The 25257-nt window shown below is 36.2% G+C and overlaps 2 protein-coding genes across 2 annotated transcripts; both read left to right on the forward strand.

Moving 5' to 3' along the window:
* Positions 1-677: 677 nt before the first annotated feature.
* On the forward strand, positions 678-1616 carry LOC308350114 (olfactory receptor 52A1-like; the record flags this gene model as incomplete). Its single annotated transcript, XM_080815118.1, has 1 exon — positions 678-1616. The coding sequence occupies one exon, from the start codon at positions 678-680 to the stop codon at positions 1614-1616; it is 939 nt and encodes a 312-aa protein (XP_080671244.1).
* Positions 1617-18675: 17059 nt separating this feature from the next.
* Positions 18676-19614, forward strand: LOC308350107 (olfactory receptor 52A1-like; the record flags this gene model as incomplete). The annotated part of the gene is made up of 1 exon (XM_080815111.1): positions 18676-19614. One exon carries the CDS (start codon positions 18676-18678, stop codon positions 19612-19614), a length of 939 nt encoding a protein of 312 aa, XP_080671237.1.
* Positions 19615-25257: the final 5643 nt, after the last annotated feature.

Below are 25257 nucleotides of genomic sequence, written 5' to 3' on the forward strand. Positions count from 1 at the left end.
TAAAAATTACTAGGATTTGAATCATTTTTTCTCAAGCCCTACCTCACATTCTTTTGAACGGACCTCCATTCTTATGTAGAAAGGTAATATAGATATAGATATCTAAGTATGTTATGCTCTTGGGTAGAGCCATTTCTATCATTCCTCTCTTTCATAAGAAGCTTTTGATACCAGTATACATGTTAGACTCTGATTAGTGGCTTGTCTAAACTAACACTTCCTGACTCAGTGACAGTGAAGAAAAAAATAGAGCCCAAAGGATTAGCTGCAATTTGGGATAGGGAGAGATTTATGAAAATCTGATAAATGTACAATTTGCAAACAAAATAAGCAAACATTATTATTTATCCACAGATCCAGAGAGACATAACAGAAAGGGCGGCAGTTGATTCCCTTATTCAAATGATCTGGTGATTCTAATGCATTTGCCCTTCCTTGCACAGCACCTCTTATTATGAACTAGTGCTTGGGGATGTCCTCCCTCAAAACAGTGATATGCATCAATGGCCAGTCTTTTTTCCATTAACAATATAGGTGAAATGGATGATATGACCTTATATTTTGGCCAGAATCAGAGAAACTCACTATGACAAATTTGGATAAAAAAAGGAGTAGAGAAGAAGAGTACCACTAACTGAGATACTCCTTTCATTTGTTTCTGGAGACCCAAAGACATTATGTCCATCTCCAACATTACAGTCTTCATGCCTTCTGTGTTGACCCTAATAGGGATCCCAGGCCTAGAGTCTGTGCAGTGCTGGATCGGGATTCCTTTCTGTGCCATGTATCTCTTTGCTTTGATTGGAAATTCTGTGCTTCTGGTCATCATCATTTCAGAACGTAGCCTCCATGAGCCCATGTATCTTTTCTTAGGCATGCTAGGAGTCACGGATATTGTACTTGGCACAAGCATTGTGCCCAAGATGCTTGGCATTTTCTGGTTTCATGTGCCAGAGATTTATTTTGATTCTTGCTTGCTTCAAATGGGACTCATCCACATGTTTGAGTGCATTGAGTCAGGCATCCTCCTGGCCATGGCTATGGACCGTTATGTGGCCATCTGCTATCCACTAAGACATGGCGCCATCTTCACCCACCAGCTGGTCACCCAAATAGGGGCTGTGGTAACACTTAGGGCTGCCATTCTAGCAACCCCATCTTTAGTACTGATAAAATGTCGGTTTCAGTTTTACCATACAACCATCATCTCCCACTCCTACTGTGAACATATGGCCATTGTGAAACTGGCTGCAGAAAATGTGCAGGTCAACAAAATCTATGGCTTGTTTGTGGCATTTGCTGTTGCGGGATTTGACCTCACCTTCATCACTTTGTCCTACATACAAATATTTATCACAGTTTTTCGTTTGCCACAGAAGGAGGCTCGGTGGAAAGCATTCAATACCTGCATCGCCCACATCTGTGTCTTCCTCCAGCTCTACTTCCTTGCCTTCTTCTCCTTCTTCACACATAGGTTCGGTGCTCATATTCCCCCTTATATCCATATCCTCTTTTCTAGTCTCTACTTGCTGGTCCCCCCATTTCTCAATCCACTTGTCTATGGTGCCAAGACCAAGCAGATCCGCATTCATGTGGTAAAGATGTTGTGTTCATAAAATCCAATGTGATTAATACCTGCAGTCTTTCTCTTTATACAATAGTAAGTAATTATCTCTCAAAATTAAATAAAACAGCAAAAATGCATGTTAATTGTGATGTTTGAGTTTTCAATTTAATTCTTTTGTGAAATCTTCCTGCCTTTTAGATGGTTTTCACATCATAGTCCATGATACCTATTGGTCATAGGGTTTAGATCCTACTGGGAAATGAGAATGAGTAATGTAGAAAAAACAAAATATATTACTTCCTTTTCTCTTAATTTTTAGTTATTGATTGAACTTTCTCCTTTAAGCATCCTTCCCCAGAAGGATTAACAAACACAAATCTCTCAATGAATTAAATGCACCCATGACTCATGGTTTGTGACTTTCAAGGTCAGTGAAAATAAATCATTGATTCTGTTTGTTTCTTGACCATCCCAATCATCTTCAAAAAAATGAAAGGAAGTTTTTTTTTATTCTTATTCAAACAAACAAAAATCCCAAACAAAGAAGCAAAAATTATATGTACCTAATTAGATATAGTCTTCAAATTTCAACATTTATGGTGTCATTCAGGGCATTAAGATGCAAAAATCCTGAGCACTCTTGGTAGTTCTGCACTCTCACCCATTACTTCTTTATTAATTCATCAAGTGTTATAAAAAACCTATAATATTATAAATGCTATAGTGAAGAATAGAAACATAATGGTAAATTTGACACAGTGTTTCTGTTTTTGATTTTATAGCTACCATAGCTTTATATTTCCAGGAGAAAGTGAGAGACAGAGAGAGGAAAATGAGAGAAAAGTGACAGAGGTACCAATAGAATGTGGGTTAGCAAAGAGAGTGAAGCACTGAAATTCAACTGAAAGTAGCAGTCTGTAGAGCTACTTTTATTTTCTTTGTCTTTTTAATAAGAGTCTGATCTTTCTTTTTTTATTTTAATTCTAGTTATTTAACGTACAGCGTTATGTTAGCTTTAGGTGTACAATATGGTATTCAACACTTGTATACATCACTGTGTGCTCATCTCAGCAAGTGTACTCCTTATTACCTATCAGCTATTTCACCCATTCCCCACACCCACCTCCCCTCTGGTAACCATCAGTTTGTTCTCTGTTGTTAAAAGTCTCTTTCCTGAGTTACCTCTCTCTTATTTTTTTCCCTTCACTTGTTCGTTTGGTTTCTTAAGTTCCACATATGAATGAAATCATATGGTACTTGTCTTTCTCTGCAAGGAATCTGATTCTTAAGGAAAGACAAATGAATGGCTAATCAGGTAAGGCATACGTGACAGGTAGATGATATTGGAGATTAAACAGAGAATCAAGAAACTGCAGGGTTTTTTTCAGTGTAATGTACAATTTGTACAGATAAGACAAATACAAATAGCAAGAGTGATTGTGGACACCATGCCAACTTGTTGAACTTTATTCTGAAAGTTATCATGTGTCATGGGTGAGTTTTTACTATAAGAAAGGTGTGTGTGTGTGTGTGTGTGTGTGTGTGTACCCACTTGGCATTTGGCAGCATATCTTCTCGGTGGACATAAAACATTATGTTTTTTAATCATTCAAGACTATTGTATTAATGAATATATGGAGTGTTCTGTCTAAATTAATGGCTCAAGAACTTATGGCTTGTGGGTTATTCTTGAAAACCTCAGCTCATGGATCACCTTTTTAAAGATTATGGAAAACATTCACATGTGTACAGCTCTCCATGCTTTGATTTATGACATTTAAAACCAATGTATATGTAAAAATACTAGATTCTTGCATGTCACATGGGTGTGGCTACTCTGGCTTGTTTTATGGACTGGACTTTATCAGATGACTGCTGAAGATAATTACTCTATAAATGTAGAGGTTATCCTGAGGCATCTTTTGAGGCTGTTAAATGTCAGTATTTATTTAGATAGGATTAGATTGGATTACCAGTAATGGCTGCTTTCTTTGATAACAGTGTCTTTGGAATAAAAGAAACTAAAAAAAATCAGAGATTATTTGTTTTTTCTTCTTCTCAATTTAAATTCAATTAAGTAACATAATGTATTATTAATCTTTGGAGTTCAGTGATTCATAAATCTTCTTTACATCATGATCCATCTCATTACATCACATGACTTCTTTAATGTCCATCATCCAGCTACCCACCTCCCCACCACCCACCACTCCAGTAACCCTGTTTTTTTCCTGTGATTAAGAGTCTCAGAGGTAATTTCTTAATGTTCCAGCAAGAGTTCAACAATCTTTCATGAAAAGGGCCAATTAAATAGTTTGGACCATGAGGGCAAAGAGACAATTAAAGAGTATTTTTTAGGTATTTAGCTAAAAAGAGACAAAGCATATTTCCACAAAAATTTTGGTGAAATTCTATGTAATGATGTATCATTTATAATGGGCAATACTAATAATAATAAACACACTTGTGTACTTTTCTGTAATGAAAGTCTACCAATTAGAAGAATGTTCTAGGGGATAACATTCTGCTAAAGTGTGGCTGAAAGTTAGATTTTCCCTACCATCAAACTGATTGCAAAAATTCATCTGTAAAAACCATTCCTCTTAGCTACTGAGCTATACAAAAACAGGCAGCAGATCAGCTTTGGATAGTTCACTTTAATTCTATGCTTATTCATGGAATTTTGAAGTATGCCCCAAATCACTACTTCTGGAAGTTTTCCTGAAAATATGTATGATATAAGACCAACCTAGAGGCAGAATGTGAAAGTAGGAGATATTTTCACCATATTCAATTGTTATAATATTCCATAAAATATCTAGCTTAGAGACTAGATTATTTAGTTATTTTTGGTTTTTAAATTACCAGCACCAGTTCCAAGTTAAGACTTAAAAATGGAAAAGAGGGGAAAAAATTGATCTTTGTAAGAAGAAAAGGAAAACTAGGACTCTCTATCCTCCCATACATAGGCCAGGACAATTAGAGGATAAATTCTTAAACATAAAACTGCTTGAAAAATAAAAATACAAAGGTATTTTGTAAAAGGTAATTTTAATGATTTCTAGAAATTTCAAAGTTAATCTTCAAGGGGATTGCATCAATTTCAACAATGACCAAAATAACTTGTTTGGCTGAATTTTCAAGAACACTGGTTATGGTTCACATTTTTAACTTCATAGGTGAAATATGATTTTCTTTATAATTAGCACTTAAAGAAGACTTACTGGCTTTTCCATTAGTATATCCTTTTATGAAGCACTTTACTGTTCCTTTGATCATGCCTGATATTTTTCATCTTCCATTTAAAATCTGGGGAATAAATATTGAATTAATATTTTCAAGGAATTTTTTTTCAGGATTATGCCACAAGAGCCCTTGATTATGCCATGGATATTTCCCAAGTAATCATTTCAGACAATGAAAGAGGTCTTTAATTATGGTGAGTTTTGACACATCAAGTGTGGGAGTTGACACTTGCTCCCAGAGTTGGCTTTCAGGTGAGGGAGTGATAATGCATTGATTTGTCTGGCTTTTTGCGGTTCCTTATCTAAATATTCAATTTGGGAAGAATAACTTGCAACATTTGCCTATCTCCTCCCTTCTCCTCTATAAAGAACATCCCCTAAGCTGCAGGCCTCTTGAGTTGGCCTTCCTGGAGTAGTTTCTACTCCAGGATAGGGATGTCATTCTGACACCTGATGAGTAAATCAGCCACATTTGAGATTTAGTTAGTGGGTCCATTTGGCCTTCATACTGAAGTGCATACTTACATCTAAACAGTATAACATAGGGGAAATTAAAAAAAGGAGAGGGAGACAAAGCATAAGAGAGACTCAACTATAGAGAACAAACTGAACATGGCTGGAGGAGAGGTCAGTGGGGGACAAGCTAAATGAGGGATGGGCATTAAGGAGAGCACTTAAGATGAGCACTGGGTGTTTTATGTAAGTGATGAATCATTAAATTCTACTCCTGAAACAAATATTATACTGTATGTTAACTAACTAGAATTTAAATAAAAACTTGAAAGAAATGATGTTTTGTCTTCCATCTACTACTTCTATGTATAACTCCTAAAATTGTTGAGAACCTCTATTAGTCAGACTTGCAAGGGTTCTCTAATGAAAATTACAAAACATTGTTAAGAGAAAGCAAACAATAAAGAAATAGAAACCTATACCACATTCTGGGATTGAAAATTTCAGTATTGTTAAGATGTTAATTCTTATAAATATATATACATTTCAAGTTGTAGATCATAAGTTATATGGTATCTTGTGTCTAGCTTCTTCCATATAGTATGAAGTTTTTGAGGTTCATCCATGTTGTAGCATTAATCGGAAATTCACGTTTTTATGTTTGAGTGAAATTCCATGGCATGTACCCAAGTCTACTCTTGGTACCCGATAGCACAAAACTCTGGCCACACAAGCTTTTAAATGATCTGTCCCCTCTCTGTGTTGTAAGGACTCCCATCTTAATTCACAGATTCCACAAATAATATACTCATGTCCAGTCTCCTTTTATTTTGTATTTTCCTTTTTTTATGTACACTTACTTCTTCTCACTTGATTAATTTTATCAATCATCATAGTAAAAACTATTCAACTTGGATTTTTTTTTTAAGATTTTATTTATTTATTTGACAGACAGAGATTACAAGTAGGCAGAGAGGCAGGCAGAGAGAGAGGGGAAGCAGGCTCCCTGCTGAGTAGAGAGCCTGATGTGGGGCTTGATCCCAGGACCCTGGGATCATGACCTGAGCTGAAGGCAGAGGCTTCCACTGAGCCATCCAGGCACCCCTCAACTTGGATTTTTAACTGTTATTTTAAAAGCTTAAGTGTTTTATTTCTGAGTTTCTCTGGATGACATGCAGAAATAAGAGCTTCTTCTAAAATTTTTATTTCTGTATTTTCTATTGCATTTCCTGGAGAGATAAAGTTCCATTAAAATGCTTATAAAGGTAATTATTTCTATTTTATATATTGGGTGAGTTAAGGCACTATATCTGCCAGAAATAAGGAGTTGCACTCTTTCTAAAACATCTTATTCCCCTAGAGTCCTAATGGGTTTTACCAAATAGTATCTAACAAGATTTTTGTCCCTAACATATATGACATTATGAGTCTATGAGGTTTAAGCTTTTTTTGCATGATTCTAAAAGCACCTTTGCATTCACTCAATAAGTCTACATTGTTACCTATACTCTTTATAAACAGTAGTATACAGTGTTCATGAACCTGCTGACCACACCTCAGCATACTTCATATTCCATCTGAAAATTACTCATTTTATTTTCTCTGAAAACATTTTAATTTATTTTGAGCCCACGTGTTGTTACTCTGTTGGGTAACTGGCACCTAGATATACATTGTTTGTTTCTTTTTCATAACTTCTCCAGTTATGGCTGATTTCAAACAACCATATGACATCACTGATTCCAGAACTGGGAAGAGATGCACACAACGATCTCTCCTAAGCCAGTGTGAACTGGCCCAGCACACAATGCCCTCAATCTATACCATTATTTTTTCTAGGATGAATATAATTTTATGGCAGCTTACTGACAAGTTGGGAGTCAGAGACTCTTTCAGTGCAGAAGGAACAGGTCTACTAGATAGGCCCACACCCAATGACACAGGGGGAAAAAAAAACAGTCTGACTCCAAGTAAGACCATCATATCTTTCAGGCAGATGCATGTAATACAGTGTTGTGATGCTTGCTCTGGTACTATGCAGAGGAAGAGAATCTTTTCTCTTCTTCTACTTGACAGTAAAACTTATATCCATTTTATAAAGCATAAACATTCTTTCAACTAAGTATAATGGCCATGAATTATAGTTCCCAGATGGGAAGTTGATATAGATATTGTGAATGATGCTGAATTTTTTTAAAATGAGTATCATCATTTAATTAGAATTTTGAACATTACTGGGACAATTTAATGAGCTCGTTTGAGAAAGGAAAGATTGATGTCACCAAAGTTCATGTGGAAGAAACTCAGAAAGTAAAAGATTATGGAAGCTCTGAGGTGAACTTTCCTAGGTCAGCCCCCCTTATGAAGTCTAAATAAGAAAGCAATCTTTCTCTGACTGTAATTAGATTACAGAAATAATTATTTAATTTCTGTCAGCTTGTCTAAACTGATGTCTAAGTATCTCAGGATGTTTAATTTTCTTTTTATTGGCTCGTTTTTTTATGTGTCATTGACTTGTTTTGTGTTGTCTTGGGGCATTGTCTTCTTTGAGGAAGATTCAAAGGGAGGGTCATTTTGTTCCCAATCCCAAAGAAAGACCACTTTGAAAATTTTAAAGATGCAGAATTGCATTTAGATAATCAATCTTCCAAGTTCTGAGCCATATTGTTCCTCCTTTTTCACAAACCTAAAGGCTCACCAGCCATTGGTGAAAACCAATCACCCAGCTGTCTCCTTTAGTACAAAATGGTCATCCTATGTAGCTGAACCACCGGGATTCCCAATTTAGGACTTCTATGTATGATACCACAGATGATCCCTGGTAAGTTTTTGGGCTTGAGATTCTGCACCGAATGTGGGGAAATGGAACATTAGTTTCAAAGAGAACATATAACCTATGTGATCCAAGAAGATGCCAGGATGATAAAAAAGCAGTCGAATCTTATAGTAGTAGACTGTTCAAATGTGAAGATTTTTGTCTCAGGCTGTTCAGAATATTTTTGGGTCAATTAATCACACAGTAGGTGACAAATTTTAAAGTGAGTCTGACACATAGGAGCATCCTAGAGGAGGATCAGGGCTGATCAATGCACAGAAAGCTTTTTGATTAAAGGTCAGGAAATTATACATATTTAGATTGGAAGAGATTCAGTAGCAATGATGCCTTCAAATCATTCAGGGGAAATCTCACCTGGTGACATGCTCATCAACTAACTGAAGTTAGTCACGTGAAGGACACGGTAACTTCATTCAGGCAGAAAATATATTTTAAATACATTTAAAATAAAATACATTTAAAATTACATTAAATACATTAATACATTAAATAAATTAAAATAAGATACATTGAAAAATACATTTTAAATGCATAACATCTAAATATTTTAAATGAATTACATCATTTCATCCTCAGAGTTACCATGAAGTGTGTTTCTACCAGTTAACTTTGCCTCACTAATAAAGAATTGAGACAATGACAAGTTTTAGAACTGCCTGAAGAGCATGCAAAGCTAAGGAGTATCCCAAGGATTTAAACCGTCCTGACTTCAGATTCACTAATTAACCACCATGTCCCATGTCTGATATGTTCTTCGGAAGGTGGATTGAGGACTTTTATGAGAAATGAAGAGGAAGGTAGTTTGAGGCTCACTGAGAAGAAGACTTGTCTGACAACTGGAGCTGTCCTGAAATGGACAAGCTATCACAGAAACAAAGATAGTCTATTCCTGGGGACATGAGGCAGAGATCAAAGGGTGAAGGTCAGAGACCTTGTACAGGGAAAGGTTTCCAGAGATTGTCTTTCTCATTCAGTGCTGTTACTCTCAACCCAAGGACATCTTAGTCTCATCTCCCATTATTTCCATCCATCAAGTCATCGAGCAGCACAAATATTGTTTCTATGTTACTCTTTTAATGTGGCCAGGTCACTTCATCCTATCCTATCTGGACTATGACAAGTATTCTTCTAACTTGGGGCACCTGGGTGGCTCAGTGGGTTAAGCCTCTGCCTTCAGCTCAGGTCATGATCTTGGGGTCCTGGGATCGAGCCCTGCATCGGGCTCTCTGCTCGGCAGGGGGCCTGCTTCCTCCTCTCCCTCTGCCTGCCTCTCTGCCTACTTGTGATCTCTGTTTGTCAAGTAAATAAATAAAATCTTAAAAAAAAAAAAGTATTCTTCTAACTTCATCTCCCTATGTCAGCTCTCATCTTTTAAGCTACTTAACAATCTGCTAGCAGAGTCTATGTTTGTTTCTTTTATTATGTTCAATTAGCCAACATATAATACATCATTGAATGCATACAATCATATAATACAACACATAATACATCATTTTGATGTAGTGTTCAATGATTCATTAGTTGTATATAACACCCAGTGCTCATCACTACACATGTCTTCCTTAATACCATCACCTGGTTACCCCATGCCCTAATCCCCCTCCCTTCTGTGACCCTCAGTTTGTTTCCCAGAGTCCAGAGTCTTTCATCATTGTCTCCCTCTCTGGTTTCTTCCCATTCAGTTTTCCCTTCTTTCCCCTATGGTCCTCTGAGCTATTCTTTATGTTCCACATATGAAGGAAACCACATGATAATTGCCTTTCTCTACTTGACTAATTTCACTTAGCATAATCCCCTCTAGTTCCATTCATGTCAGTGTAAATGGTTGGTATTCATCCTTTCTAATGACTGAGTAATATTCTATTGTATATATGAACCACATCATCTTTATCCATTCATCTGTTGAAGGGTAGAATGGATTTTTAGAGGCAAAAACAAAACAAAACAAAACGAAACAAAAAACTTGTTATTCCACCTAGGTTTTTGCAATTATTTTGCTTAAAATTGGAAGCTTACGTTTATTATTCTTCCTTTTTCCTTAGCCTGAACAACCATCATCTCTTTATGAAACAATTCATGTATGAAAGTTACTTGTTGATTTGCAATCCCACTGTATACTTCATTCTTCTTTGATTTTGTCCAAAATATTTCCTCTGGGAATGGCCTTCCTTCTCCTTTATCTGCATAAGACCTATTGAAAAATGATTTCCCTTGTTAGCCAGACTTATTCTGCCTATTTTGAATAAAGCTACAAATGATTCTCATTTGGTTAAAAACTATTCTACATTGATTCTTGTTTGATTAAAGACTATTCTTCTCCAATGTAAGACTGCAGAACAATGGTCAGTAACCAGGTATGTTTTGTCCCTTTCCACACATGCAGTTGACATTTGGCAATGTCTGAGACATTTTTTATTTTCATGACAAGAAAGAACAACTGGAATCTGATGGGTAGGAGTCAGGGATGCTGCTAAGTCTCCTACAATATAGAGAATTGTCCCAGGACACAAAATTTATCTAACTAAAAGTGCCAAGTGTGTTGAGAAGGAGAAAATCTTCTTTAGAAGAATATCAATTAGGCCTCATGAAGTTGGAAATATAAAACTATCAGGAAGAAAAGTAACTACGTTTTTCACATGATTTTTTCTTCTGTTTGGTTGAAGGCATGCTTTTCTATTTTATTTACCTGCTCCTTTGTTTATTTTCTTTCTTCCTCTTTTTGGTCTTCTGATTACTTATGATGTATATTGCTCTCGAGCTTCAGTTTGCACACTATCCTGTAAAGATTCTCTAGGGCAACTCTGACCCACGTGGCCATGTTAAGTCTCCCAAATGAATATTCCTATAAACAGTAGCACACACTTTTGAGGCAAATTTCAGAGAGCGTTAGCCAGTATATGGATGATATGGCATTGAAAATGTGGTTTTATATCAGACACATAACATATTGTAAACATGTAATGCGTGTATTATAATTATTTGGTAAAAATATAAAGGGCATATGGGAATTTTTTCCCATCAGAATTTAAACAGGCACAAACTGATTTAAAAAAATTTTAAAGATTTTATTTATTTATTTGAAAAAGAGAAAACACAAGCTGTAGTGAAGAGCAGGGGAGAAGGAGAAACAGAATCCCTGCTGAGCAGGAAGCCCAATGACATGGGGCTTCATCCCAGGACCCTGGGACCATAAACTCAGCCAAAGGCAGAAGTTTAACCAACTGAGTTCCCCAGGTGCTCCCAAACTGATTGAAATTTGCTGTATATTTTCGTACAATTCTTCTTGATACACTTATCCACTGAGGTATATCCCATATCCTTGCTGAAGTATAATTATAAAATCTCAGATGATGCAAATTATTTTTGTTTCTTTTTGCATCAGTTTGCCATGGAATTGGATCCAAGTAGATTCACCTATTACAGCAAAAAGTCTCAGTTTTTATTAATATAATATAGGCTAATAATGTCAATACCATACATTAAGATAAAATACCCTAAAATGTCCAAAGATTTTATGAAGGTGGATGATATAGTAGATATTTAATAAATGGTGAATATTAGTTTTGAATTTCAAGCTCTTAACACAATCTAGATTTTTCAAGATATGGAATAAATATATATTTCTTATTCTTCAACTGTTTCCAAAAAATACCTGGAACATAGTGAGTAATTAAATGGTTCATTAAATAAAAACATCAGGCTGTAATATTTTATTTCATGAGAGTAACATTAATGTTATTTTGTTGATTCTATATTCCATATAATCAGAATTCCATCAGTGATTTTGGCAACATGAGTCTTTTAATGACTGTAGTTTTGTTAAAAGAAGAGATGAACTTATATTGGGTCTAATTGATTTTACTCTGCTGAAGACATGGATTCCCACATTGATATGTTTCATAATAAATACTTACATACATTTTTGGTAAACAAGGTATGATGATGACCTTTAATTTAAGATAATATTCACTAGACTAACCAAAAAAGAAGGAAAGAAAGAAAGGGGGAAAAATAAAGAAGTAGAAAATACATCAAATATTGATCTGGGTTTCCAGTTACTTTCACAAATTATGATAAAGTGGAAAAGTATTTTTTTTTACCCATTGTGTTGCTAAATGATGTGGTCAGGGACAGTTTTTCAAAGTATTTGCAGCAAGAAATGATATTGGATAATATATACTGAACCTATGTATATGGAACAAAATAAATGAAGTGAGAAAATTCATATTGGAAATATTGCTATAGAAGTTGCCATAAACTCCACAAGTAAGTGAAACCATATGATAACTGACTTCCTCTGCTTGACTTACTTCACTCAGCATAATCTCCCCAGTCCAGTCCATGTTGATACAAAAGTTGAATATTCATCCTTTTGGGCTCCCTGCTCAGTGGGAATCCTGTTTCTCCTTCTCCCACTCCCCCGGTTGTGTTCCTTCTCTCTGTCTCTCTTTCTCTGTCAAACAAATAAATAAATAAATCTTAAAAAATAAGAAGTTGCCATAAGGAAGTTGATAACTACATTATTTAGAATGAATAGAATTAAAAGCAAATTTGTATAATTTGAGGGTAAAAAGTAATTATAGTACAGTATTGACCAACAGAAACACATTATGAGCCACATACATAATTTTAATTTTTTCTAATAATTGTATTTTTTAATTATGTTCAGTTGGCTGTATATAGTACATCATTAGGTTTTTATGTAGTGTTCAATGATTAATTAGTTGCGTATAACACCCAATGCTCATCACAATATGTGCCCTCCTTAATACCCATCACCTGGTATAATGATATATATTTTTTAAAGTAAAAACAAACAGACACTGTGGTCTGGAAAAAAAAAAAAAAAAGAACCCAGGAGAAAACTTTGGGAGTGTCAAAATTTAAATAAAATCCATAGAAGAGAAGAACAGGGTAGGAAATTACGAACTATTCTAAATCATTCATTTGTGACTCAAGAATAAGGTGATTATTAGTTCACATGTAAATCTGACCTCTGAATCAATTCCATCCAACATGAATCAGTACCATTGTATCTCTCTCCTTTATACAGAAAATTCTCAAAAAAGCATTTAAGGTCCTTTGCTCTTTTGTATCTATCTCCTTTTTTTACCTGAAATTGCAAATGCCTTCCTTCATCCTACTGACCAGATGGACATAATAGATATATGCAGAACATCCCATCCTAACAGCAGAATACACATTCTTTTCAAGTGCATGTAGAACATTCTCCAGAATAGATCACATATTAGGGCACAAAACAGGCCTCAACAAATGCAAAAAAGATTGAGATCATACCATACACCTTTTCTGACAACAATGCTTAGAGCTAGAAGTCAACTACAAGAAAAAATTTAGAAAGACCACATATATGCGGAGGTTAAACAACATGTTACTAAAAAAATGAATGTGATTCATATATACAATGGGATATTACTCAGCCATCAGAAAGGATGAATACCCACCATTTGCAATGACATGGATGGAACTGGAGGGATTATGCTAAGTGAAATAAGTCATGCCGAGAAAGACAATAATCATATGGTTTCCCTCATATGTGGAACATAAGGGATAGCACGGAGAACCAGAAATCAGAGAAGGAGACAAACCAGGAAAGACTCTGGACTTCAGGAAACAAACTGAGGGTTACAGAAGGAGGGGCAATGAAGGGATGGGGTAACCAGGTGCTGGTAAGGAAGGCATGTGTGGTGATGAGCACTGGGTGTTATACCCAACTAATGAATCATTGAACACTACATCAAAAACTGATGATGTATTATGTTGGCTAACTGAACATAATTTAAAAAAAAATGAATAGGCAAAATCAAAAGAAAAATGAATAGGCAAAATCAAAATCAAAGAAGAAATTAAAAAAAAAATACATGGAAACAAATGAAAATGAAAACACAATGGCCCAAAACTTTTGGGATGCAGCAAAAGTGGTCATAAGATGGAAGTATTTGGCAACAAAGGTGTATACCCAAGAAGCCAGGAAAATCTCCAAAAACCTATTCTTACATGTAAAGGATCAAGAAAAAGGACAACAGGTGAAGCCTAAAGCTAGCAGAAGGAAGGAAATAATGACAAATCAGATGATACAGAATGATACAGAAACTAAGAAAACAATAGAACACATCTATGAAACCAGGAGTTAGTTCTTCGAAAAAATTAATAAATTGATAAACCTCTAGGCAGACTTATCAAAAAGAAAAGAGAAAGGACCCAAATAAATAAATTCACGAACCATAGAGGAGATATAACAACCTAGACCACTGAAATACACATAATTATAAAAGAATATTATGAAAATATGAAAAACTATATGTCAACAAATTGGACAACTTAGAAGAAATGTGTAAGTTCCTAGAAACATATAAACTACCAAAACTGAAACAAGAATAAATAGAAAACTTGAACAGACTAAAAACTAACAAAGAAATTGAATCAGTAATTGAAGAAAGTGTTTACTTCTTAAATTTGCCAACATCTCAACATTACCTCAACTACGTCTTAAGGTTAGCAACATACAAGTCTAGAAATCGGGTGAATCATGTCAAAGAGAAAGTACTATGTGCATCAGTACTATGTGTTTCTTTGAATTTATCATTTGTTCTTATTATAAAAGATATACTAGTTCTTCTCCCCATATTTCTAAAAATTGTAATGAACTTAACATATCTTCTTTTTATTTGCATTAAGAGCAAATGGCATTATTCCTCCACATCTATGAAGCATAAAACATCTGCATTCCAAAGGAAGAGTGGAAGAAAAGAGGGAAGAAGGTATAAACGGAGAGATGGAGAAAAATTTCATCAAACGTGCAGTAATTGCCTCAAAGCTCAGTACAGAAGGATTTAGAAACGTCCATCATAACTAGTCATTCTGAGAATATTACTGAATTCACAAAAATAGCATCAATAAGATAAAAATCTGAGGAATAATACTGCAAGAGAATGAGTTAAATGCGTGATAAAGAGTCATTGTGGATGCAGCTTTTCTTTTCAGAAATGTTTCAGTGAAAGAAGGATCACAAGGATACTAATGTATATAGAAATCATTAGCATAGTAACATGCCTATATTGAAGCATTCATTAGATTTTTCTCCAAATGAGGACAGCAGGAAAAAAAAAAAAAACCTGACAAAATAAGTTTTATTACTTAATTTTTACAAGTTTTTTTATCTTCTAAGGAAGTCAAAAAATATAACTTGAGTATATTAATTTCTCTACATTTACTCTTTGGGGAAAAAGAAATGAGGAGACCAAGGTGACTCTGCAAGTTGTTAAATTGACTTCAGAGGCAAATTGACTTCAGAGACATTAGCTGTAGATGGACCCAAGAGAGCTTCATTCTGAGCTAGTTGGTCCCTAGTGCTTGGGCTAGTGGCTAGGAAATCCCATGTTCAGACCTTCTCCCTTCTCCACATTCACTGGGAAACATTATAATTGGTGGCCAATTTACATTTAATAAATTTATGCTGTGTCTAGCAAATAATAGACCTTGCTTGGATTTTGTTGGATGATGAACTCACCCACATGATCTCAGACTGACTTATAGAAGAAAGAGCAAGTCTGCTTTGCAGGGACAGAAGAAAAGCAGGAAAGGATATCCCAGAGATGTCCACATGTTGGCAGATAGCCACAGTGATGAATGGATCAGAGTCCATGATGTTTACAAGGGGCAGTTCTAGAAGGTACAGGTAGAAGAAAGGGGAATTGCCAACACAAACACAAGGGAATGAGACAGGGTTAAAAGTGGATGACAGCTGAACAATGAGTGATGACGCTGTGAAGATTGCCGATGGTCTTCAGGTGTCTGGTAAGAACTGGCTCCCAACAACAAAGTGAAAGGAAGTTTACTCCTTAATGTTTCACTACCAGTTTCTCCAATGATAAGCACTCCTTCCCAGCTGCCTTGTACTCGCTTATGTCCTCTCTCACCTGCCTCCCCACCATCTGTACCATCTGTACCTGTCAGGTAATGCTCCCACGGCAGCTCCTTTTTCTTGAATAAGTCAGACAATGGGATTATTACTAAAGGATTCCTTTTCTAATTCTGATTAACTATGAGGAAGGAAAAACTCAACCCTATGAGAAATGATCTGTGACCTATGGATTTGTAGAATGAAGCACTGAAGAGCAAAACCATGGAAATCAAAACTTAGCTGACTAACGGACTAGTCCATTCTAAATACATGTTGGCTGAACACAGCATTTCTTCATAAACGATACTTCTGACTACAGTCCTTCACTAAAGTTTTAGCTGCATAAACGCAGCTATTCCTGAACTTCTGGCATATTTGGTGACACACAGTATGTGGTTAGGTGATCATGAGCTTGCTGATATAAAGCAACAGTATTAAAGAGTCTAGGAAAGAATGAAATAGCTGAACTCTGTTTTCTACAGGATAGCAAATATTTTTCTATTGTACAACTTGAGAATTTCATGATTTTAGGTTTGTAATTTTTTAAAGATTATTTATTTATTTATTTATTTGAAAGAGAGAGAGAGAGCACAAGCAGGGAGGGGAGTGGCAGAGGGAGAAGAAAACTCCCTGCTGAGTAGGGAGCCTGATATTGGGCTTGATACCAGGAACTGATCATGACCTGAGCCAAAAGCAGATGCTTAACTGACTGAGCCACCCAGTTGCCACAGATATGTAATTTTTAAAAACAACGATCTTTATCAGAGAAGAACTCTCATATAAGGACTAAGAGACCAGTTTTCAGAAAATTCAGTCATCAGTCAACTGAGGTGGTTAAATTTTCATTAGCTGCTTTAGCCCTTTCCTGAATCTTTCTACTATCCCAGGTCTACTCTCTGTCTTGTATTCGTACTTTTTATATGACTTCTGTTGGAGAACCTATCCTTTCACCCATTAGCATTCTTTTTTTTTAGATTAAATTAAGTTTTATTTTATTTGTGTGTGTTCCAAAATTCACTATTTATCACTTCACCCAGTGCTCCATGCAATACATGCACTCCTTAATACCCACCACCAGGCTCACCCAACCCCGAATCCCCTCCAAAATCCTCAGTTTGTTTTTCAGAGTCCACAGTCTCTCATGGCTTGTCTCCCACTCTGATTTCCCACAACTCACTTCACTTCTCCATTTCCCAATGTACTCCGTGTTATTCCTTATGCTCCACAAATAAGTGAAACCATATGGTAATTGACTCACTCTGCTTGACCTATTTCACTCAGCATAATCTCCTCCAGTCCAGTCCATGTTGATACAAATGTTGGGTATTTATCCTTTCTGATGGAGACATAATACTCTGGAAAACAGTGTGGAGATTCCTTAAGAAATTTAAACTAGAGATACCCTATGACCCTGCAATTGCACTACTGGGTATTTACCCCAAAGATACAGATGTAGTGAAAAGAAGGGCCATCTGTACCCCAATGTTCATAGCAGCAATGGCCACAGTCACCAAACTGTGGAAAGAACCCAGATGCCTTTCAACGGATGACTGGATAAAGAACATATGGTCCATATGCGTCCCTTAACTTTCTACTCATTTCCTGTGACTGACCTCACAAAATGATTAAAGTGTTCAAATGATTAAGAATTAATAAACCTAATTTGGCCAAATCTCATGTTAATGGTAGCTCTGAACAGTTCAAACCCAAGATCCAGCCTGTATTCCACAAATAACCAATTTACTCATTTTCTTATACCCAGTAGTTATCTAGAATGAGTCCTCTTGCCTGTATGTTTTGTCACACTGAACTTCTTGCCTTCTAGAGATTTCTCCCCTAGGTGTTCGGAAATGTGTTTCACAGAATGTCAGCTATTTTAAGCACACAAATAATTTTCAGGAATTCACTTCTTAGTATATAGGAAAAATAAAATACAGTCATACTGGAAATGTAGAAATAGCATGAAATTTTGACCCATTCTTGCCAAAAGTGCAGGGTTTGGATGACCCTTTCCAAAGTTCTTCCTTTACTTTCCTTTGAAAGGACATCTGATATTACATAGGTACAAATGTTATAGATAGATAAAGGTATCTAAATATATCGTGCTCTTGGGTGTCAGCTGTTTCTCTCTTCTCTTTCATAGTCAGTTTTTTTCTACTAATGTACTGGTCAGAGTAGGATTTTCAGGTCCAAATTGTCAGTTATGGACCCAGAAACAGTGGAAAATAAGTACTATTGGGTAGCCGGAATTTGGGATATGGAGAAATTCATCATACCATGACTCAAACACACTTTCCAAGCAAAATAAACAAGTCTAATCATTTTGTCCACAGGTCCAGAATGAGATAACAGACAGATCACCTGTTTAGTCCCATACCCATGTGACCTGGCTGGCTCCAATGCAGCTGACCTGCCATGCACATAATCATCATTGTGCTATAGTGCTTCTGGATGCCCTTCCTGAAAACAGTGGAGTTTATCTATGGATATTTTCCTTCAATAATATAAATGAGATGGATGATATAATCTTAAGAGTTCAGTCAAAATCAGAGGAACTCACTATGATGACCTTGGATTAAAATAAGAATAGAAGAGAAAGTACAACTGACTGAGATACTCCTTTCATTTGCTCCTGAGACCCAAAGACATTATGTTATCCTCCAATATTACAGTCTTCATGCCTTCTGTATTGACACTAATAGGGATCCCAGGCCTAGAATCTGTGCAGTGCTGGATCGGGATTCCATTCTGTGTCATATATCTCACTGCTATGATTGGAAATTCTATACTTCTGATCATCATCAAGTCAGAGCACAGCCTCCATGAGCCCATGTACATTTTCGTAGGCATGCTAGGAGTCACAGATATTGCACTTGCAACCACCATTATGCCCAAGATGCTTGGCATATTCTGGTTTCATGTACCAGAGATTTATTTTGACTCTTGTTTGCTTCAAATGTGGCTCATTCATACATTTCAGTGCATAGAGTCAGGCATCCTCTTGGCCATGGCTCTGGATCGTTATGTGGCCATATGTTATCCACTAAGATACGGCGCCATCTTCACCTACCAGCTGGTCACCCAAATAGGGGCTGTGGTAACACTCAGGGCTGCCATTTTAGTAGCCCCATGCCTAGTACTGATAAAGTGCCGGTTTCAATTTTACCACACAACCATCATCTCCCACTCCTACTGTGAACATATGGCCATTGTGAAGCTGGCTGCAGAAAATGTGCGGGTCAACAAAATCTATGGCCTCTTTGTGGCATTCACTGTTGCAGGATTTGACCTCACCTTCATCACGTTGTCTTACATACAGATTTTTTTCACAGTTTTTCGTTTGCCCCAGAAGGAGGCTCGGTGGAAAGCATTCAATACCTGCATCGCCCACATCTGTGTCTTCCTCCAATTCTACTTCCTTGCCTTCTTCTCCTTCTTCACACATAGGTTTGGTGCTCACGTTCCCCCTTATATCCATATCCTCTTTTCTAGCCTCTACTTGCTGGTCCCCCCTTTTCTCAATCCACTTGTCTATGGTGCCAAGACCAAGCAGATCCGCATTCATGTGGTAAAGATGTTGTGTTCATAAAATCCACCGTAATTAACACCTGAAGCCTTCCCCTTCATGTAACAGTAACAATATCCCAAAACTACATAAAATATTTCAAAAACAACATTAATTGAGGTGGCATAGTTTTCTATTTAATTTTTTTGTGAAATTTGCCTGCATTTTAGATTGTTTGCACATCATCATACTCTGTGGTAACAATCACTCAGTGTGTTTCCGGATGCTACTGCATAATGATAGCAAGAAACACAAAGAACAAGATAGTGAAGATATGATGTTTCATTTTATCTTCTATTTTTTAGTCCCTAATTCAGCTTCCTTTTCTATGGATTCTTCTCCAGAAAGATTCACAAATATACATATATTACTGAATTAAATGCACCCAAACCCATTGTTCTAGAGTGTCCATGTACTCAATAAGAACAAGGTGTTGGTGGGTCTTGAATGTTTTAGCTCTCTTAAAAAAAAAAAAAAGGTGTGTTTTAAACATATTGTGTCAAAATAAGCAAGCAAATGTATAAACAAAATCCAAACATTTATAGATGTAATGAGGTAATAATATAAAAATTCTGGTGTATCTCCAGAGTCATTCAGGAGTTTCCAGATGCAAAAATCATAAGAAATCAAGAGCTCCATTTTGCACATCCATACTTTTTCTGCCAACTACACCAGTTATATCTTTATTACTTCACCAAGCATTTTTTAAGCACAATATATTAATTATTGTATGAGGGAATAGAGACAGAGTAGTAAATTGGACACATCGCATAAGTTTCATGGATTTGTTTCCTTGTATTTCTGGGAAGGAAGAAGAGAGAAACAAAGAGAAAGGGAAAGGAACAAAAAGTGGTAGGGGTACGCACTGAGTGCGAGATAAGGAAACATTGAAATCCAACTGAAAACAGTAGGCAGGAGAGTTATATTCTTTGTTTTTTTGTTTGTTTTTTGTCTTTTGTTTTTGTTTTGTTTTGTTTTGTTTTTTATTAATAAGCCTGGTTCCTGAGGAATAATGAATGATTGGCTCAGTAAAGAAGGGCACGATATGCCAGGTAGATGATAGAGGTGACCTGAACTAGAGAATGTGCTTAATGTAAGAGCACAGATTTTTTTTTTCTATGTAAGATAAAATTTGGGGAGACATGGATACTATGGATATCAAGTATGGCCATGGAGGGCAAATCGGGTAAAGGGGAGCAGGATGAATAAGACACAGGGATAAAAATTACAGCATAGGGAATAGAGTCAAGGGTATTCTATTAGCTTTGTATGGTGACAAATGGTAGCTACACTTGCTGTTAGCACACTATAGTGTTTAGAGGTTTTGAATCACTATTCTGTACCCCTGGAAATAATGTAACATGTATGTCAGCTATACTCCAAGTTAAAAAAAAAAAAAGGAATGGCCATGGACACTCTGCAAAGATGTTGGACTTTATTCTGAGCACTATTACGTGTCATCAGAGGCTTTCTCCATAAGGTAAACACATGTTTTTTTGGGGTGCATGTATAAATGTCTTTGTGTGTGTGTGTGTGTCTATCAGGAATGTGAGGGTGTGTCTTCTCAGTGGATATAAGATATCACGCTTTTTAATCAGGCAAGGCTATTAAATTAATGAAGAAATGGAGTATTTTAACTAAGATTAATGACTTCAGAGCTTAAGGCTAGTGGACTGTTCCTGAAAACTCCAACTCATAGATCATATACTGAATGATGATGGAAAATATGCATATGAGTGCATATTTCCATAATTTGATTTATGACATTAAAATCAATGCATCTATAAAATAGATTCAATGTTGTATAAATGGGTGATCACATTATCAATGACTGCTGAGGATGACTATTTGTAAATCTAGGGGATGTCTTGGGGAATCTTCTGAAAAATATTTTCAATGTCAATTTTTGTTATATGAATAATATGTGATATAATTATAATGGATTATCAATAGGGCTGTTGTTTTTAGATAACATAGTTTCTTTTTTTTTTTTTAAAGATTTTATTTATTTATTTGACAGAGAGAGATCACAAGTAGGCAGAGAGGCAGGCAGAGAGAGGGGGAAGCAGGCTCCCCTCTGAGCAGAGAGCCCGATGTGGGGCTCGATCCCAGGACCCTGAGATCATGACCTGAGCCGAAGGCAGAGGCTTAACCCACTGAGCCACTCAGGCGCCCCTAGATAACATAGTTTCTTTAGAAATAAAACTGAGATATCATCAGAAGTAATTTCTTAATGTTTTAGCCAGGATTCAGCAACCTTCTATGAAAAGGAACAAATACATAACTTAGGCTTTGTGGGAAGAGACAATTCAAAATTATTAAGTAAGTATTTGGATAACAAGAGAGTAAACAACTTTGCACAAAAATATTTAATGACATTCAAAATCTAATAATAATAATAATGATAATAACAGTAATTATAATAGTTGTGTCATTTTTCTATAATTTAGCCCAAAATAGAAGAACAGAATTCATTTTTTTTCCCCTGGGGGATAATATTCTGCTTAAGTGGGGCTGAGAGTCTAACTTTTTCTATCATCACATTGATCACAAGAATTCATCTGTAAAAACTGTTCTTAGGTAGTGGAATATACAAAGACAGCAGGCTAGCATAGGGTGGTCCACTCTAATTCCAAGCTTATCTGGAAAAGTTTGAAATATATCTAATAATTGCTAGACCTAATGGTGATCCTAAAATTAATGGGAATAGGAAACCAATGGGGAAGCACAATGTGAAACTGGAAATTATTTCAACCATCCTCAATTGTCAATATGGCATATCCATTCTAGAGTACAGACTGTCCCATTATTGTGGCCTTCAAATTATCAGGACCAGCTCCAATCTGAGACCTGGTGAGGGAAAAAGGGAAAACAAATGGGTCCTTGCAAGGACAAGAGGATAACCAGGATTCTTTATCCTCCCATACATGGGCCAGGACAATTATAGAATATATTCTTGAATGGGAAATTGCCTGAAAAAGAAAAATGTATTTTGTAAATGGTAACTTTAATAATTTCTAGAAACTTCAAAATGATCTTTCAAAAGAGATTACATCAGTTATAACTATGACTCGTAGCACTTATATGTCTGAATCCTCAAACACTGGTTATGATTGAGCTTTTTAAGCTTTGACAGTCTGCTGAGTAAAATACCATTCTCTTTATAATTAGCATTAATAAAAAGTGCCATAAATGCTGTTTTCCACTTGTATATCCTTTTTTTTTTATTTCTTTTCAGCGTAACAGTATTCATTGTTTTTTCACCACACCCAGTGCTCCATGCAATCCATGCCCTCCCTAATACCCACCACCTGGTTCCCCCAACCTCCCACCCCCCGCCCCTTCAAAACCCTCAGGTTGTTTTTCAGAGTCCATAGTCTCTCATGGTTCACCTCCCCTTCCAATTTCCCTCAACTCCCTTCTCCTCTCCATCTACCCTTGTCCTCTATATTATTTGTTATGCTCCACACATAAGTGAAACCATATGATACTTAATTCTCTCTGCTTGACTTATTTCACTCAGTATAATCTCTTCCAGTCCCATCCATGTTGCTACAAAAGTTGGGTATTCGTCCTTTCTGATGGAGGCATAATACTCCATAGTGTATATGGACCACATCTTCCTTATCCATTCATCCGTTGAAGGGCATCTTGGTTCTTTCCACAGTTTGGCGACCGTGGTCATTGCTGCTATAAACATTGGGGTACAGATGGCCCTTCTTTTCACTAAGGGCCACTTGTATATCCTTTTGTTGAATTACTTTGTTTCCTTTGATCATTTTCTGATTTGTGTTAATTTTTTCTTTGTGCGTTTAAAATCTGATGAAAATATATTGAATTAATATTTTCAAGGGCTTTATTCCTCAAGAGTGATTTCAGAAGCAGAAAGGGGTTTTCATAATATTGAGTTTTGACACATCAGATGTTAGAGTTGACCTTCACTCTTGGAGTTATCTTTCAGATTAAGGAGCAATAATGCATTGACCCTTTTGGTTTTTTGTAAGCTTTTATCTAAATGTCCAATTTGGGCAGAGTAATTTATAACATTGGCTCTTCTCCACCCTTCTTCTTCTTGGTAGAAAAGTGTCCAATTACTGTTGTAAATTCGCCCTTTGACATGTACAAGACACTGGTTTTTAGTATATTCAAAAAATTTGTGTTACTGCCTCTTCTCTAACTGCATAACATTTTTGTGATCCCATAAAGAAACCGCATTCAATCATCAGGCACTAGCCACTCATTCTGTCCCCAGTTTATGGAAATTCACATACTTACTGACTCTATGGATTTCACTAGTCTGGACATTTCAAGAAAGTGTATCATATAATACATGACCCTTTATGTCTGGCTTCTTTCACATACCATAAAGTTTTCAAGTTCAGCTATGTTGTAGCATATCAGAACTTCCTTTTATTTTTAGTGACTGGAATGTCATTGCACGTATATATCTGAGTCTACTCTTGCACCTGGCGGTCAGGACTCTGGTCACAAGATCTTCTCCACTGCATGGTAGAGACTCCCATTTTAAATCGGACAATTCCACAAATAGTATAGGCATGCCAGGTCCTGCTATTTTGTATTCCCCATAATTCATTTAGACTGTATTTTCTCTCTTGATAAACTTTATCAACCATTGCAGTAAAGCTATTCAACTTCATTTCTAACACTGTTGTATTAAAAATTAAACTTTTGGGCACCTGGGTGGCTCAGTTGGTTAAGCAGCTGCCTTTGGCTCAGGTCATGATCCTGGGATATATCCTGCATCGGCCTCCCTGCTGAGCAGGGAGTCTGCTTTTGCCTCTGACCCTCTCCCATATCGTGCTTTCTCTTACTCTCTCTCTCTCTCTCTCTCTCAAATAAATAAATAAAATCTTTAAAAATAATAAAAATTAAATTTTTGTTTCTGGTTTTCTCTAGGACACATGTAGAATGAAAAGCCACTTCTGAAAATTTGCACTCTGTACCTCCTATTACATTACTCCAAAGTAATTATTTCTATTAATATAGGAGTTCTAAGGAATTGTATCTGTCACCAAATAAGGAGTCACTTTGTTTCTAAAAAAATTGTATTCCCCTTTAGCTCTCACAGGTTTTAACTAAACAGTATCTAAGAATAATTTTGTCTCTAATATTCAATAGCATTATGATTCTATGAGGTTCAAAACTTTTTTTTTCATTTCCCAAAGGTATCTTGTGAGTCATTCAATATGTTTATATTATAACTCTCTACATAGAGAGTATTGCATCAATTTCAGAACCTGCTGACCTCACCTCAGCCTACTTAATAATCTGAGAACTATTTCTTCTGTTTTCTCTGAAAATATTTTATTTTATTTTGAGTTCATCAGGTGTTACTCTTTTGGGTGGTTGGCATTCTGATATACAATGTTTTCTGATTTACCTATTTATGCTGTGGCTGATTTCAGTCTACCGTGTGATGTCACTGAGTGCAGAGCTGGAAAGAGATAGAGACAGCCGACTCCCCTAAGCCACTGTGAAGTAACTTAGCACACAAAGCAGCCATATTCTAGGATGAAGATAATTTTATGGCAGTTTAAAGGCAAGACAGGAGTCAGAGAGTCTTTCAATGCATAAAGAACATGTCTGCTAAATAATGCCGGATGAAATGACACAGGACAAAAACCATGTAACTCGAAGTGCATCATG

Source organism: Martes martes (assembly GCF_963455335.1).
Source record: "Martes martes genome assembly, chromosome: 10".
Classification (NCBI taxonomy): domain Eukaryota; kingdom Metazoa; phylum Chordata; class Mammalia; order Carnivora; family Mustelidae; genus Martes; species Martes martes.